This window comes from Prionailurus bengalensis, chromosome C2, assembly GCF_016509475.1.
Source record: "Prionailurus bengalensis isolate Pbe53 chromosome C2, Fcat_Pben_1.1_paternal_pri, whole genome shotgun sequence".
NCBI classification, from domain to species: Eukaryota; Metazoa; Chordata; class Mammalia; order Carnivora; family Felidae; genus Prionailurus; species Prionailurus bengalensis.
In genome coordinates, this window is record NC_057350.1 from 6,406,469 (window position 1) to 6,420,534 (window position 14,066).

The following is a 14,066-nucleotide window of genomic DNA, read 5'->3' on the forward strand; positions in this document are numbered from 1 at the left end:
GCATTTTTTTTTTTTATTTTTAAAAATTCACTTATTTTTAAAAATATGCCTCATGCCTCGTGTGGAGCCCACAGTGGGGCTTGAACTCACGATCCTGAGCTGAGATCAAGCGTCGGATGTTTAACCGACTAAGCTACCCAGGCGCCCCAAACTTGCATTTTTTTTATAAAGCTTAGAAAAGAGGCCAAGAACTTGTATCAACCAGAGGCTGAGGGGACTTACTTAAGGAAGACGCCAATTTTTAATTTTTTTGTGAAAGACCATGCTCCGTATCCCTTCGTGTTTCATTGTTGTATGCTCATTGTATAGGAGTTGTGATGTGCTGTGGTAGTTTACTTAGGCATTTTCTCTTGTAAGTTTCTAGATGTAGTTTAAAATGATCAGGGAAAAACTAAAGGTCAGATGGGTATATGTTACACTTGATCTTAGCCAAAAGGCCGAGAAACGATCACATAGGTATATATTAAAGATATTAAATATTGGGGTGCCTGGGTGGCTCACTTGGTTAAAGTGTCTGACTTTGGCTCAGGTCATGAACTCGCTGTTCATGAGATCGAACCCCGCACTGGGCTCTGTGCTGACAGATTCACATTCTGCTTCACGTTCTGTCTCCCTCTCTCTCTGCCCCTCCCCCACTCGTGTGCACGCTCTGTGTTTCTCTTCTTCTCTCAAATAAACGGTAAGAAAAAATATATTAAATACTCATTCTAGATCCTCATTACATGACAGATTCCCAAACTTGACAGAAAAAGCTCCTTTCTCCCATAACTTTGCAGTTACGTTCTCTAGACTCTACTACCACTTTACAGCTGCTTCCCTGGGCTTGAAGAAGCTCATGCTCACCGCATTATTTGGTAATAGTGGCGGTAATATAGGGATCCTATGATTGTGGCTGAAAAACTTCCTGAGACTAAGTATGGCTACCAAAAATAAGATGGTACAGAGAGTGGCTGTTTGACTTAGTTCTGGCCTGATTTCCGAGGACATCGTATCACTGGCTTACTCATGGAAGTTGCTGGTAGAGATTGTTACTAACATTCAGGTAAAGGACTTGAAAGTAGTGAAGGAACGTTATCTATCATATTGATTTGGTCAGTATATCTTTAATAATCTAGAACCATTTTCTGTTTGTTATTTTTGGGACTAGAACTGCATTACTCTCCAGAAACACTTTGTCTTATACAAATATAGAGTAACAGTCTCTCCTCCCCCCGTCTTTGATAGTTATGCTGGAATCCTTAGAAATGTAACGAATCTATAAATCCCTTTATGGGAATCACAGCTGCTGCATGGAATCCATGTTCCTATTAACGCCCGGACTTGGCCTAAGTTTACTTGCCTATGTTGAAACTTCCTGTTATTTTAATGATGAGTTTTACTGCTTCTTCAATTCAGGCAGTGAGTTTAGTCCTATAAAGTTTCCCTTCTAGATCATTTAAGAGAGAGAATAAAATCATATCCAACACTGGGAAGCACTCTGTCTAAACTTTTCTGTCTCTGTCTTTTCTGTCTAGAGAAGTTGTTTTTGGCTTTGTGTGTTACAGCTTGTCTTCAAGAGCAGGTGTCCACTCAGGAGACAGGCTTGAGTGTGTAACCTCAAAACTGAAAGCCAATTGAGAAGGACAGATAAATGCTTTCACTCATATGTGGAACTTGAGAAACTTAACAGAAGACCATGGGGGAAAGAAAGGGGGAAAAATAGTTACAAATGGAGGGAGGGTAGCAAACCATAAGAGACTTTTAAATAACAGAGAACAAACTGAGGGTTGATTGGGGGGGAGGGGCAAATGGGTGAGGGACATTGAGGAGGGCACTTGTTGGGATGAGCACCGGGTGTTGTATGTAAACGACGAACCATGGGACTCTACCCCCAAAATCAAGAGCGTACTGTACACGCTGTATGTTAACCAATTTGACAATAAATTATATTAAAAAAACCTGAAAGCCAATTATGTCAGTTCTCTATCTACCTGAATAGTCAAAATCTTAAAGCTATTAGAGTGATTGTCTACTGTATAAGAAGCCATGTTGCCATTGCCCAAGTCCTTTTATCTTTCTTAAGCCTCGTGGACACATTATTTAGGTTGATCAGTGCGGAGTACTTCGGTGGGGTTTTGTTTTCAGATTTGCATTCCTGACAGGTTCTTAGATCTGTGATTTTCTTGGCCCTGTTGGAGTTACCTTCTGGTTCCTCCTATCTTTCTTTCCCTTCCCTTGATGAGCTAATTATCTATAATAGATTTGGAACTTCTACATGCTGACACTTTGAAGCACAAGAGTGCTAATTAGTATTATGAAACACTTTGATGTCTACCTGAGCTTTGATAGGTCTTTAGGGTTTTGCCTTGGGATATCTGTCAAGGTAGAAAACATAAGTCATGTTGAAAAGTTGAAGATATTTTATTTAGCCTCTTCTGTCACTAGTGCTTATGAACAAAAACTTTATATTGAATCTGGGCTTTTTTTTTTTTTTTTTAAATATTTATTTGTAAGTAATTTCTACACCCACTGCGGGGCTTGAACTCAAGAGTCACATGCTCTGTTGGCTGAGCCTGCCAGGCGCCCCGAATCCAGGCTTGTTTTATATTTGAGTTAATGCATAAGAACCAGAAGTGATCTTGAACTATGTTTCAGGTTTTCTTTGGGGCAGCGTTTCTCAGGAGTTTGAAAATGTATGGGGCATTGCTGGTGTTGTGTGGCATGGGGAATGCTGTCGGCACGGACGGAAGGGAGCCAGGAGTACTGTGTGTTCTGCGCACATGCACTGTCCAGAGCAGCACTTTGTCTTTGCTCACACGTTGGTGATGTCACAGTTGAGAAACCTCATCTCGTGATTGAGGAACCTTAATGCAGTGTTAAAGTTTAGGACAGATACATTCAGATCAGGTGTCATGAGGCCTCTTCATGAGTTTAACTTACACGGTAGCTTTTGTGTTTTTATTGTTTTGAAGTATAATTAAACTGCACACATTTATAAAGGTTCAGGTTGATGACTTTGGATGCGTGTGACACTGAAGAACCCATCTGTAATACCTCCTGCTTTTCTTTGCTCCCTGCCCCCAGCAACGTCTGATCTGTTTTCTGTCACTGTAGATTAATGTGCATTTTCTAGAGTTTTGTGTAAATAAAACCATACAACTTGTACTCTTTCTGGCTTCTTTCAGCATAATTTTGAGATTTCATCCATGTCATCACGTGTTATTAATGTGTCACGTATGTTTGTTTTTTTATTACCAGATAGTGTTCCATTTTACAGATGCACCGTAACGTGTATATCCAGTGACCTGTTAGTGGCCATTTGGGTGTGTCCACTTTTGGGATCTTAACAAGAAAGATGTTTCAGTCATGTGCAAACTTTTTTTTTTTAAAGAACTTTTAATTACTTTTCTGTACAGAAAATATAATGGTGTCCACTTAGCCCAGTTTGGGGGCCAGTTTTTTTAGGCTTCGCCTTTTTCACCTTGGCGATGCGAGCCACTGACTTTGGACCCGGGATGTTGCCTCCCCAGTGATTGCGGGTCTCATTGTATCTGTCATTGTCATTGGTCCCGATAGCTTCCAGCAGCTTAGCCAGAGCTCCTTTTTCTTCTGAGTTAACCTGTGGGAAGGTGACAGTGGTGCCGGTCTTCCTGGGGACCAGACACCCCAGCCTGGCCTTCCTCTTGATAACGTGGTAAGGGACCCCCGTCTTCGGACACAGGGCAGGCAGGGAGACAGCCCATTCACTGGGCTCCACCTCGTGTGCAGTCGCTACCTGCCAAGCCTTCTTGCTTTCCACCAGGGCGGCGACAGTATTAACCCCAGCTCGAAGGACAGGCAGCCTCTTGGAGGGGACATCCCCTTTCCTGATCGCTCTCTTCTCAGCCTGGACTAACAGTCTCTTCTCCTTCTCTTGCTTTGTCTCTGGGCTGTACTTGGGGGCCAGTTTAAGCATTTGAGTAGCCGTTTGCCCATCCCAGGCTTGGGTGAACCGGTTAATTGCAGGAGGCACTCTCTTAGACGTTTATAGAGAACAGCCCTTTGTTCCTGCGGCCAGACGTAGCAGGGCCATGTGCACGTACAGACTTCTAGTATGAACACGTGCTTTTCTTTTTCTTGAGTAAATACCTAGGAATAGAATAGCTGGTTAATACGGTAGGTATATGTGCTGTTAAACTGCCCAACTGTTTTCTTCCTATCTCTCTCTCTTTTTTTTTTTTTTTTAAACTTTTATTTGCATTTATTTTATATAGAATTTACTCCCAGGCTGTAAGTTTTGTTTCTTCATTTTCTTCTGGGATATCTTTTCCGTCTTTGCAGCTTCCTCTTCCAGCTTAGGAGCAGTCTGCCCTTTTAGTAAGGATCGTCTCAGTGTGGCAGGGAGAGCTCATCTATGGGTTAATCCGACCATGAGCCCTGTAAGCTCTATACTGCGTCCTGCAGGCTTTGTTTACCTGGATGTGCTCAATGACCAGAGGATCATCTACATCCTTACGTTCAGCATGACTCTGCATCTTTAAGCATGTTCACTAAAAATTGAGCGCTCTCGGGGCGCCTGGGGGGGCGCAGTCGGTTAAGCGTCCGACTTCAGCCAGGTCACGATCTCGCGGTCCGTAAGTTCGAGCCCCGCGTCAGGCTCTGGGCTGATGGCTCAGAGCCTGGAGCCTGTTTCCGATTCTATGTCTCCCTCTCTCTCTGCCCCTCCCTGTTCATGCTCTGTCTCTCTCTGTCCCAAAAATAAATAAACGTTGAAAAAAAAAATTAAAAAAAAAAATTAAAAAAAAAAATTGAGTGCTCTTTTTGGACCACTGATTCTGTGTGCAGCCCCACTGTGTGGCCTGGGTGCACCTATCAGCTCTACCATGGCAGTGATGGAAAGGCACACATTGCTTCTCTAAGGTGGTGACCTTTGGATACGCATACCCTTGATGGCCTGGGCAGTTTCCCCTGGGTCCTTGAAGTGAACACAGGGATTTGAGCCTCTTGATTTGTGTGATTATGTAGGGTTTCCTGGGTCAAGTGAATAGCGAACCATTTTCAAAGATCACCCCAGGCTGCCTATGGGAAGAGTGGCCAACTGTTTTCCAAAGTGGTTGTGCTATTGTACGTTCCCACCAGCAGTTTCTCCACGTTCTTGCCAATCTTGGTCTGGTCCTTTTGATTTTAGCTATTCTAACAGGTGTGTAGTAATATCTCATTATGGTTTCAATTTGTTACCAATGAATGGTGCTGTGCATCTTTAGAGTGTGTGTATGTGTGTTTGATGGTCTGTGTAAATCTTTCTCCTGTTTTTAAAAGTTGTTTTTTTTTATAATTGAGTGTTGAGAGTTTTTTTAGATTCTAGATGCAAGTCGTTTATCAGATAATATGCTTTGCAAACATTTTCCTTCAGTCTGTGGGATGTTGTATTCACGCTCTTTTGACGAAAACGGAAGCTGTTAATTTTGATGAGGTCTAGTGTATGGGCTGGTTGCTGTGTGGATTGTACGACTGTTGTCATATGAGAAATCTTTGTCTAACCTCAGGTCATGATTTTCTCCAGGGTTTTCTGTGATAAGTTCTGCAGTTTTAGATTATACATTTAGGTACGTGATCTGTCTTAAGATAGTTTTTGTTTATGGTGTGATGTATGGATCAAAGTTCATTAAAAGAGAAACCTTTTTGGCAAATGGATATCCAGTGGTTCCAGCACATTTTGTTGAGAAGATGATCTTTTCTCCTTTGTGCTTTTGTCAGAAATCAGTTGTCCTTATATAACGATTCCCGAAGTCAGATATTATTTTCATAACTCAACTTTGTATTTTTTTAAAGCTGCTTTGGCTTTTGTAGGCACCTTACATTTGAATGTGAATTTTAGAATAAAATTAATCAGTTTCTACAAGACAGCCTGCTTGGATTTTTATTGGGATGGCTTTGAACCTACAGATGAGTTTGCTCTTTATTTAATGTCTCTCAGCAGTGATTTATAGTTTTCGTTGTACATGTTTCTCACATGTTTTGTCACACTTACCCCTGGCTGTTTAATGTTTTTTGATGCCATTGTAAATAATGTTTAAAAAACTTGCTCTCCAATTAGGTCTTGTCCAATAAACATGTGGCTCCTGATCATCTGTTGCAAATCTGCCAGCGCATTGGTCCCATGTTGGATAAAGAAATTCCACCCAGTATTTCAAGAGTCACTTCTTTACTTGGTGCAGGAAGGCAGTCTTTGCTACGTACAGCAAAAGGTACCTTAATTTGAAGAAGTGTTCTGCTTTGTAGCTTAATGATAATTATAATTGTGAAGTAATGTAAGCATTGTGGAAGAAAGGCGATATGTAACTATAAACCATGCTGTGGACTATAAAATTCTCTGCATTTAGCATAGACATTGAATTTTACTACGTAAGTGTTTAATGGGTCCTTCTGCATTAAAAAAAATGACAAAGGTATAGATGTTAAGCGAAAAAGCTTGAATTTATTCTGAGATGTGTTTGAGGTTTTCTTGATGTGAGTTCTTAATTTTCTATTTTGTAGCTCACTTATAACTTTACTGAATGTAATTGTATGTGTCTAATAAACTCTTTAAATGCTAGAAGTATTTTATTTGGTATTTAGATTCCGAAAGCCCTTTGTTATAAGGGGAAGTGATTTTCTAAATTTGGGAGCAGTTTGAAAACAAGCACCAAAAATGTACAATTGCATGGTTCTTTTTTCACCAATTTAATTTTTTTGCAAAGTTATGTGGTAGCAAAATGTTTGGAATTGTTGTTCTTCTCCTGTTAGCTTGGTATAAATCACTTAGACTAAGTACATGTATGTGATATGATCTATGTATACAACGTGGCCTAACTGCTGATGGGCAAGAATGTTGGCTCTTCGGATCCTGAGCATCCGTCCAGTTCGTCCCCCGTGATTATCTTTAAGATCTGTTGCTGATGTGATGCCACCTCTTAGGTGTGCCACCAGTACAAAGCTTGACTGAGAAAGAACAACCCTCCTTCTTGGTTCCATGCCAGACCGCTTGTCGCCCTTAGTCATTTCTTAGTGCTCTGTGGCCCTGCCACACTGTGGCTTGGCTCAGGAAACTGTTCTTACTCTCCCTTCTCTGTGTTCCTATTCACCTTGTAATTATTCTATTTTAGGCTGTTATGTAGTAGTTGCCCCGAATGGCCTGTTTCCCTCTGTTTTCTTTACTTGTGTCAAGCTCCGTGTTGTTTTGTGATGAGCACTGCTTTAGAACTGGCAGACCTTAGAAGAGACTTGAGCCAGCTGCCCTAGGGTAGGGTCCGTATCTCTCTGTTTTGTACTAGTGTCACGAGAGGATGCCTTGTAACCGCTCTTTGGTCATGATGGTGGCGATGAATCCATTCATGTAAAACGTAACATGCGTGTTAGGTTGGGGCACCCGAGGCTCAGTAGAGGTTTCTGTGATGCCTTCCTTCCCTTCCTCTTTCACTTGTGAAGAAGCTGATTTCTGGCCCAGCGTAATCTGTGCTCTGCTGCTCTCTCCTCTAGGGGGGGCAGATGATGTTTCTTCGTATGTATTTGCCGATAGGTCAAAGAGGGACGGGACTTGAGAATGAGTGTTCAGACTCCCAGATCCTACATGCGTGCTCTTGCGTAAAGGATTATCCATGATCCCAAAACAAGAGGAAAGGCATTTGATTTTGTCCGTATTTCCTAGGGAGATTAAAGTCATGGTAATATTGGCCAAAATTAATTTTAAAACTCCGTTAACGTTTTAAGGATTTTCATACAGATCAAATTTTTCTTACAAAAATTTCCATTTTTTGGAAAGTTGGATCAGTTGTGATTAAGATCTCGTATCACTAATACCGTGTGGTATGATTCTGCATGGCAAAATAAAAACTTACTTGGCATTGAATAGGACTCGGAAGTCCAGTGATCTGGTTGTATGGTCCATGTAGACTTAACCACTTGCAGCGGATCTCTTTCAAGGTCCTGGAACCTTTGAGCCTCAGTTACCTCACTTGTACATTGGCGATCATACCTACCTCACAGGGTTGTTGTGAGGATTCAATGAGATCATGTACGTGGAACGCACTTTGTAAATTGTAAAGTGCTACGCTGATGTTAGTTGTTGTTGTTGTATCTGAGATGTCTTCATTTTTTTTCCCCTTCAGAAATAGTCTAATAAACCTCTAGGGCTTTTCTGTTAAAGTATATTAGTTGGTACAACTTTGAATAAACAGTTTATTACAATATACGTAAGTATTCTATAAAATCTTTCTTGGGGTTAACTTTCAAGATTTTATGTGTATCTAAAATTCGTTTTAAAGACTGCAGGCACACAGTTTGGAAGGGCTCTGCCTTTGCTGCTCTTCACAGAGGAAGACCTCCCGAAATGCCGGTGAATTATGGTTCCCCACCAAGTCTTGGTGAGTGAGCTTGCCTTTTCAGATGAGCGAAACAGTCTTTTTATTTTCTTGACCAGTTTTGTAACTGCTCTATTAAAATTTAAAAGGAAATACTGGTAGTAGTGTTTCAGTAGTGATGAGTACCAGTTTCCAAAGTGGTTTTCCTGAAGTTATTCCTAAACACAATAAAAATTAATGAAAGACAATCTTGTTGCAATAAGCCCATAATAGTGATTATAGTAAAACAGAATTGGGGAGAAACTTGTGTCTGTCCTTAGGATTTCTGGAACATAGGTTCTGTGACCTCTAGAAATTGTTGTGGAGTTTTTCGTTTTTTTACATATTGGCTCTTCCTTAACCATTTTCATTGTTTTTATTTCCTAGTGGAGATACATCGAGGAAAACAACTCACAGGGTGTTCCACTTTTAGCACAGCATTTCCAGGAACCATGTATCAGCACATCAAAATGCACAGAAGGATTCTCGGACATCTGTCTGCTGTTTACTGTGTAGCATTTGATAGGACAGGACATAGAATCTTTACAGTGAGTTAATGTTTTAAACTCCATTTGGTATCAATCTGGAGCACTTGCGTGTGGGTTAGAATCATCTAGACAATCTTCTAAAACATGTAGGTTCTATGCTTCCTATTCTCAGGGATTTTGACTCCATGGGTCTGATGCGGGGCCCATGAATTTGCATTTTTATTAAGTAGCCCAAGTGACTCAGATACAGGTAGCTAGGCCTTTAAGGTGTTGGTGAGACATTGATGTAGAGCTGTGGTTCATGGGCCTGATTGTCAAGGATCTTAAAAATATACACGCCTAATACTTCCCCTCCAGCCTATTCTAGACCTGCTAATGATGTTTCTAGTATGTCTAATAACCAGAACAAACCAAAAAACTTCCATAAAAATCTAAATCTCTACAGGTGATTCATACTCACATCGATTACTCATTGATACAGAGAAATTGATTAATACTGCAAGATTATTTTACAATTATTATAAAACTGTACATAAATATTTGTAATTTAATTTACCATTTTAATATTTTAAGGGAAAATTATAAGGGGTCACAAATTTAAGTTTCCTTTTTCAGTTGCGAGATTCGGAGTAGAGACTCAAAAGTGGGTTGAGTTAGATGGGTGTTGGCTGGTGCTACAGATTTGAGACTCTCTTGTCTGGTTATTTAGAATGAGGGTGCTAGTCCCATTATTTTTTAGTTGTTTTTGGGATTTCCACTCAGCCTGTGATCCGTATATCTGTCCTAACGTGTATCAAATTATTTAGCTTGATGTGAGCTAAACTGACATTTAACCATTGTTAAGTGAAATATGTGAGTGGTGAACTTTTGATTGGGCTCATTATTTGGCAGGCAATTTTGGGAAAATAGTATTTATAATGTGGTCTGGTCCACAGAAATGAAAACTTCACAGTATCTTTATGTAGATGTGATTTGAAGAAGAAAAGAACTATTGTTCCGTAAGTGTTCTGACTGTAAGAGTCATAATTTATAGAGTATTCTACAGTTGGAAAGAGGAGTTATAGATACTTAATTTAAGTGACATATTAATGGTATTTTTAAAACTGCTGTAAAGGACTTGCTGTGTTAACATTTATTTTGGGGTATATTTTTTCTTAGGGTTCAGATGATTGTTTGGTGAAGATTTGGTCAACACACAATGGCCGCCTATTATCCACATTAAGAGGTCATTCTGCAGAAATTTCAGATATGGCGGTCAACTATGAGAATACGATGATCGCTGCAGGGAGCTGTGATAAGATCATCAGAGTGTGGTGCTTGAGAACTTGTGCCCCGGTCGCTGTGCTCCAAGGACACACGGGGTCAATCACATCTTTACAGGTAAACTAGGTTCAGTGTGCATATATGTATATGATCTCCTTTTCCTTTGAAACTCTTTCTCCTCAGAGGTGACAAATAGTAAGATGCTTAGCAATTGTGTGATTTGTTTTAGTAACCAAGAGAAATGTAATTAATCATACCTCCATGACTCTTGGAAGGGTGATGTAATGTCTAATGCAGTTAGAGCTTTACAGGAAGGCATGATGGATGATGTATTGCTTCTTTTAGGCTTACTATTGAACTGGGGGAGTGTCGCTTACAAACCTGAGGCTACATTAATGATTTTTCTACTTTATTTTTTATTCTTTGAGAGAGAGTGTGTGAGTGGGGGAGAGGCACAAAGGGAGAGAGAGGAAGAATCTTAAGCAGGCTCCATGCTCATTGCAGAGCCCGATGTGGGGCTCGATCTCATGACCTTAGGATCATGACCTGAGCTGAAATCAAGAGTTGGACGCTCAACCAACTGAGCCACCTGGGCACCCTGATTTTTCTACTTTAAAACCTGTGGATTTTGCTGAGTTGATTAAATTTGTTGAAGTATATTTAAACAATTTTTTCACTTTATTGTGGAAGCTAATTTTGCACATACACAAAGTAGCCTCATATAATGAATCCCTAGGTGCCCATGGCTAGTTGTTCCCCAACCACTTCACTTTGTACCTAAAGCAGATCCTAGATTTCATATCCTATCTTCTGTAAATAGTTCAATATGTCTTTCTAAAAGATGAGAATTTCTTTTTAAAAAACACAACCAGGGGCGTCTGGGTAGCTCAGTCGGTTAAGCATCTGACTTCGGCTCAGGTCATGATCTCGTGGTTCGTGAGTTCGAGCCCCGTGTTGGGCTCTGTGCTGACAGCTCAGAGCCTGGAGCCTGCTTCAGAGTCTGTGTCTCCCTCTCTCTCTCTCTGCTCCTCCCGCACTCATGCTTGCTTTCTCTCCCTCTCTGTCTCAAAAATAAATAAACGTTAAAAAAAAAAAAAAGCAACCAAAACATCATCATACTTCCTTTTTTCATATTCAGATTTCCATTTGTCTCATAAATAGAGTTACTTTGAGCAGCCAGACAAAACCTATACCTTACAATTGGTTACTGTCGATAAAAAGAAGCTTAAAACAAATTGCATTCCCTTGCCCAACTTTTAAAACCCTTTACAGTAAGTGTCTCTGTTGAAAGAGTTGGGTTCCCACAGTTTGGCTGTTACTGCTTATATCCTTGTAGAGCAGCTCAATATGTCCCTGTATTTCCTGTAACTTGGATGTTGGATCCAGAGCAGTAATTCTGTTTAATGTAGGCCTGGATCACGTGGAGGCCTTGTTTCAAGCACAGATCACTAGGCCTCACCGCCAGAGATCCTGACTGAAAATGGTGGAGGTGGAGCCTGAGAATTGGCATTCCTAATAAGTTCCCAGGTTCTCCTCCTCCTTCTCCTCAGGCTACACTTTCAGGATCATTGATCCAAAGGCTTGATCACCTTGAGGTGTACGCTCTTCAAGGCATGGAATGTCTGGGGGTCTCTCTGTAGTAGCCATCGATGATACTGCCTTAGCTCCATTAGTTCATTCAGAACTGAAAATGGTGCATTTGGGTCATTATTTCGAAAATCACATTTTGTTAGGAGATAATGACTTGTGAGGCCTTTTAAGGTACATTGGTGCTTCTGATTTGAATTTGGATAAAACTGGGGGATTGGTTCCATTTTCAGGTATGAATTCACACAGGCTCTGTGCTAAGTGGTCTCCAAAGAGATTTGGTGTGAAGTCTTGTGACAAGAGAGATTTTTTCCTAAACTCTTCCGGTCAGTTTTCTTGAAGGATAGAGACAAGAAACTTATTTTTGAATGAAGACAACCGTCATCGGGATAGTGTTATATTTTGAAAATTTAAGCGAGATTTTGGTGGATCTGTTTATTTTAAGGCAAGGAGTGTAATTGTTTTCTAGAAGACTGTGTTTCACAGTTAATGTTTTGTTATTTCATATGAATTTGTAGGCAGTATAGCAGCAAGTGAGAAAACTTCTAGTACTCTGTGCTGGTGTCTGTCCTAAAACCATTATGGAGTCCCGCACTGTGAAAGTGGAGCTCTGGTCTTTCCTGAGGCCCATTCTTTGGTAATGGGGCCACGTGTGGTTATCATCTACTGAATATACCTGAGAAGTCTGGGTGATAGTAAGCTTTTATACATCAGAGGTAATCTGTGCTTGCCAGTGGTTACCAAAGTTCACAGTCAAACAGGTACACAGTTTTAGTTATTAATCTTTTTCATGTTCTTTGCTCTGTTACTGGCATATAGAAAACATTTTTAATTTTAGTAAAGGTTTTTTTCTTCCAATTTATATTGAAAATGTGTACAAGTAATATCGTTTGCAGAAAAATGAGCATATAAGAAAATAAGCCTCCATGATCTTACCATCTAGAAGTAGTCACTGTCAGTATTTTGGTGTACACGCTTAAGGGTAGCGTAATGTAGTGTCATTGGATATAACTTACATTCTCAAAAACATTAGTATTAGTAGAACCAGAGGTAGAACCTTTTGTCTGTCTGAAAGAACAGTAAATGAACATTCCGCAGGAGTGAAAAGACATAATGTATAGCTGGTTTGGATTAGCTTTCTTTTATTTATTTACTTATTTTTATTAAAAAAAAATTTTTTTTTAACGTTTATTTATTACTGAAAGAGTCAGAGTGTGAGCAGGGGAGAGGCAGAAGGAGAGGGAGACACAGAATCCGAAGCAGGCTCCAGGCTCTGAGCTGTCAGCAGAGCCTGACGGGCTCGAAGTCACAAACCGTGAGATCATGACCTGAGCTGAAGTTGGACACCTGACCAACTGAGCCACCCAGGCACCCCTGTTTATTTTTATTTTAAAAATTATTTTATTTGGGAGCGAGAGTGTGTGAGCAGGAAAGCGTGGCAGAGGGAGAATGAGAGAATCTTAAGTGGGTTCCATGCCCGGCCCAAAGCAAGCCTCAGTCTCACAATCCTGGGATCATGACCTGAGCTGAAATGAAGAGTTGGATACTCAACGGAATGGGCTACCCAGGTGCCCGTGGCTTTCGTGAAGAAGTACGTGAGGCACTAATAAGAACTTAGAACGTCAAGATATGGTAGGTAAGGAAAGGGCAGAGAGAGGAGCCTTGAGTTGTAAGGCATTCGCCGATTCCACTGGGGGTGCCTGAAAAGCTTAGTAGAGTATTTGACACACTGGTAAGATTGGAGAGGAAATATTTTGGAAATACCTACACAATTTATGTGTAGCTGCATTTGCAACTAATTAGAATAGAAAAAAATTACAGCAACTGGAAATTCCATGTGTACTTGGAATTCCTGAACAAGAGGACAAGAGAGAGTGGATCAGAGCTGCACTTGAAGCAATAAGAGCTGCGAAGTTTGCAAAATGCGCTGAAGAAATAGAGCCACAGATTGAAGAAGCACCAAGGACCCTGAGCAGAATAAACATACGGAAAACTGCAGCTAATGAACGTGGCCAGAAAACTTGTGTTTGGTTTAATTAATTAATTAACTTAGTTTATTTTTTGAGGGAGAGAGAGAGAGAGCGCAAGCAGGGGAAGGGCGGAGAGAGAGGGAGAGAGACAGAATTCCAGGCAGGCTCTGCACTGTCTGTGCGGAACCCGGTAGGGCTCGAAGTCACGAACCATGTGATCGTGACCTGAACTGAAACCAAGGGTCGTTCACTTAACCAGCTGAGCCACCCAGGTGCCCTTTCATCACAATAAACCTTTTAAAGCCAAAGAGAAATCTTAAGGTAACCAAAAGGAAAAATAAGCAGTAAGGCTGATGATTAGCTTTTCAGTAGAACAGTGGGAGTCAATAGACAAAAAAAAATGCTCTTTATTATTTTTTATT

General features: G+C 40.6%; 1 protein-coding gene across 1 annotated transcript in view; it reads left to right on the forward strand.

Annotated features, from left to right (window-relative positions):
* The window catches only part of BRWD1 (bromodomain and WD repeat domain containing 1), a 126,570-nt gene that overhangs the window by 17,469 nt on the left and 95,035 nt on the right, over positions 1 to 14,066 (forward strand). Inside the window, exons 5-8 of the mRNA XM_043593587.1 lie at positions 6,056 to 6,206; positions 8,262 to 8,360; positions 8,724 to 8,884; positions 9,983 to 10,204. Of these exons, the coding sequence (XP_043449522.1) occupies positions 6,056 to 6,206; positions 8,262 to 8,360; positions 8,724 to 8,884; positions 9,983 to 10,204 (633 nt within the window). The remainder of the gene's footprint in view (positions 1 to 6,055; positions 6,207 to 8,261; positions 8,361 to 8,723; positions 8,885 to 9,982; positions 10,205 to 14,066) is intronic.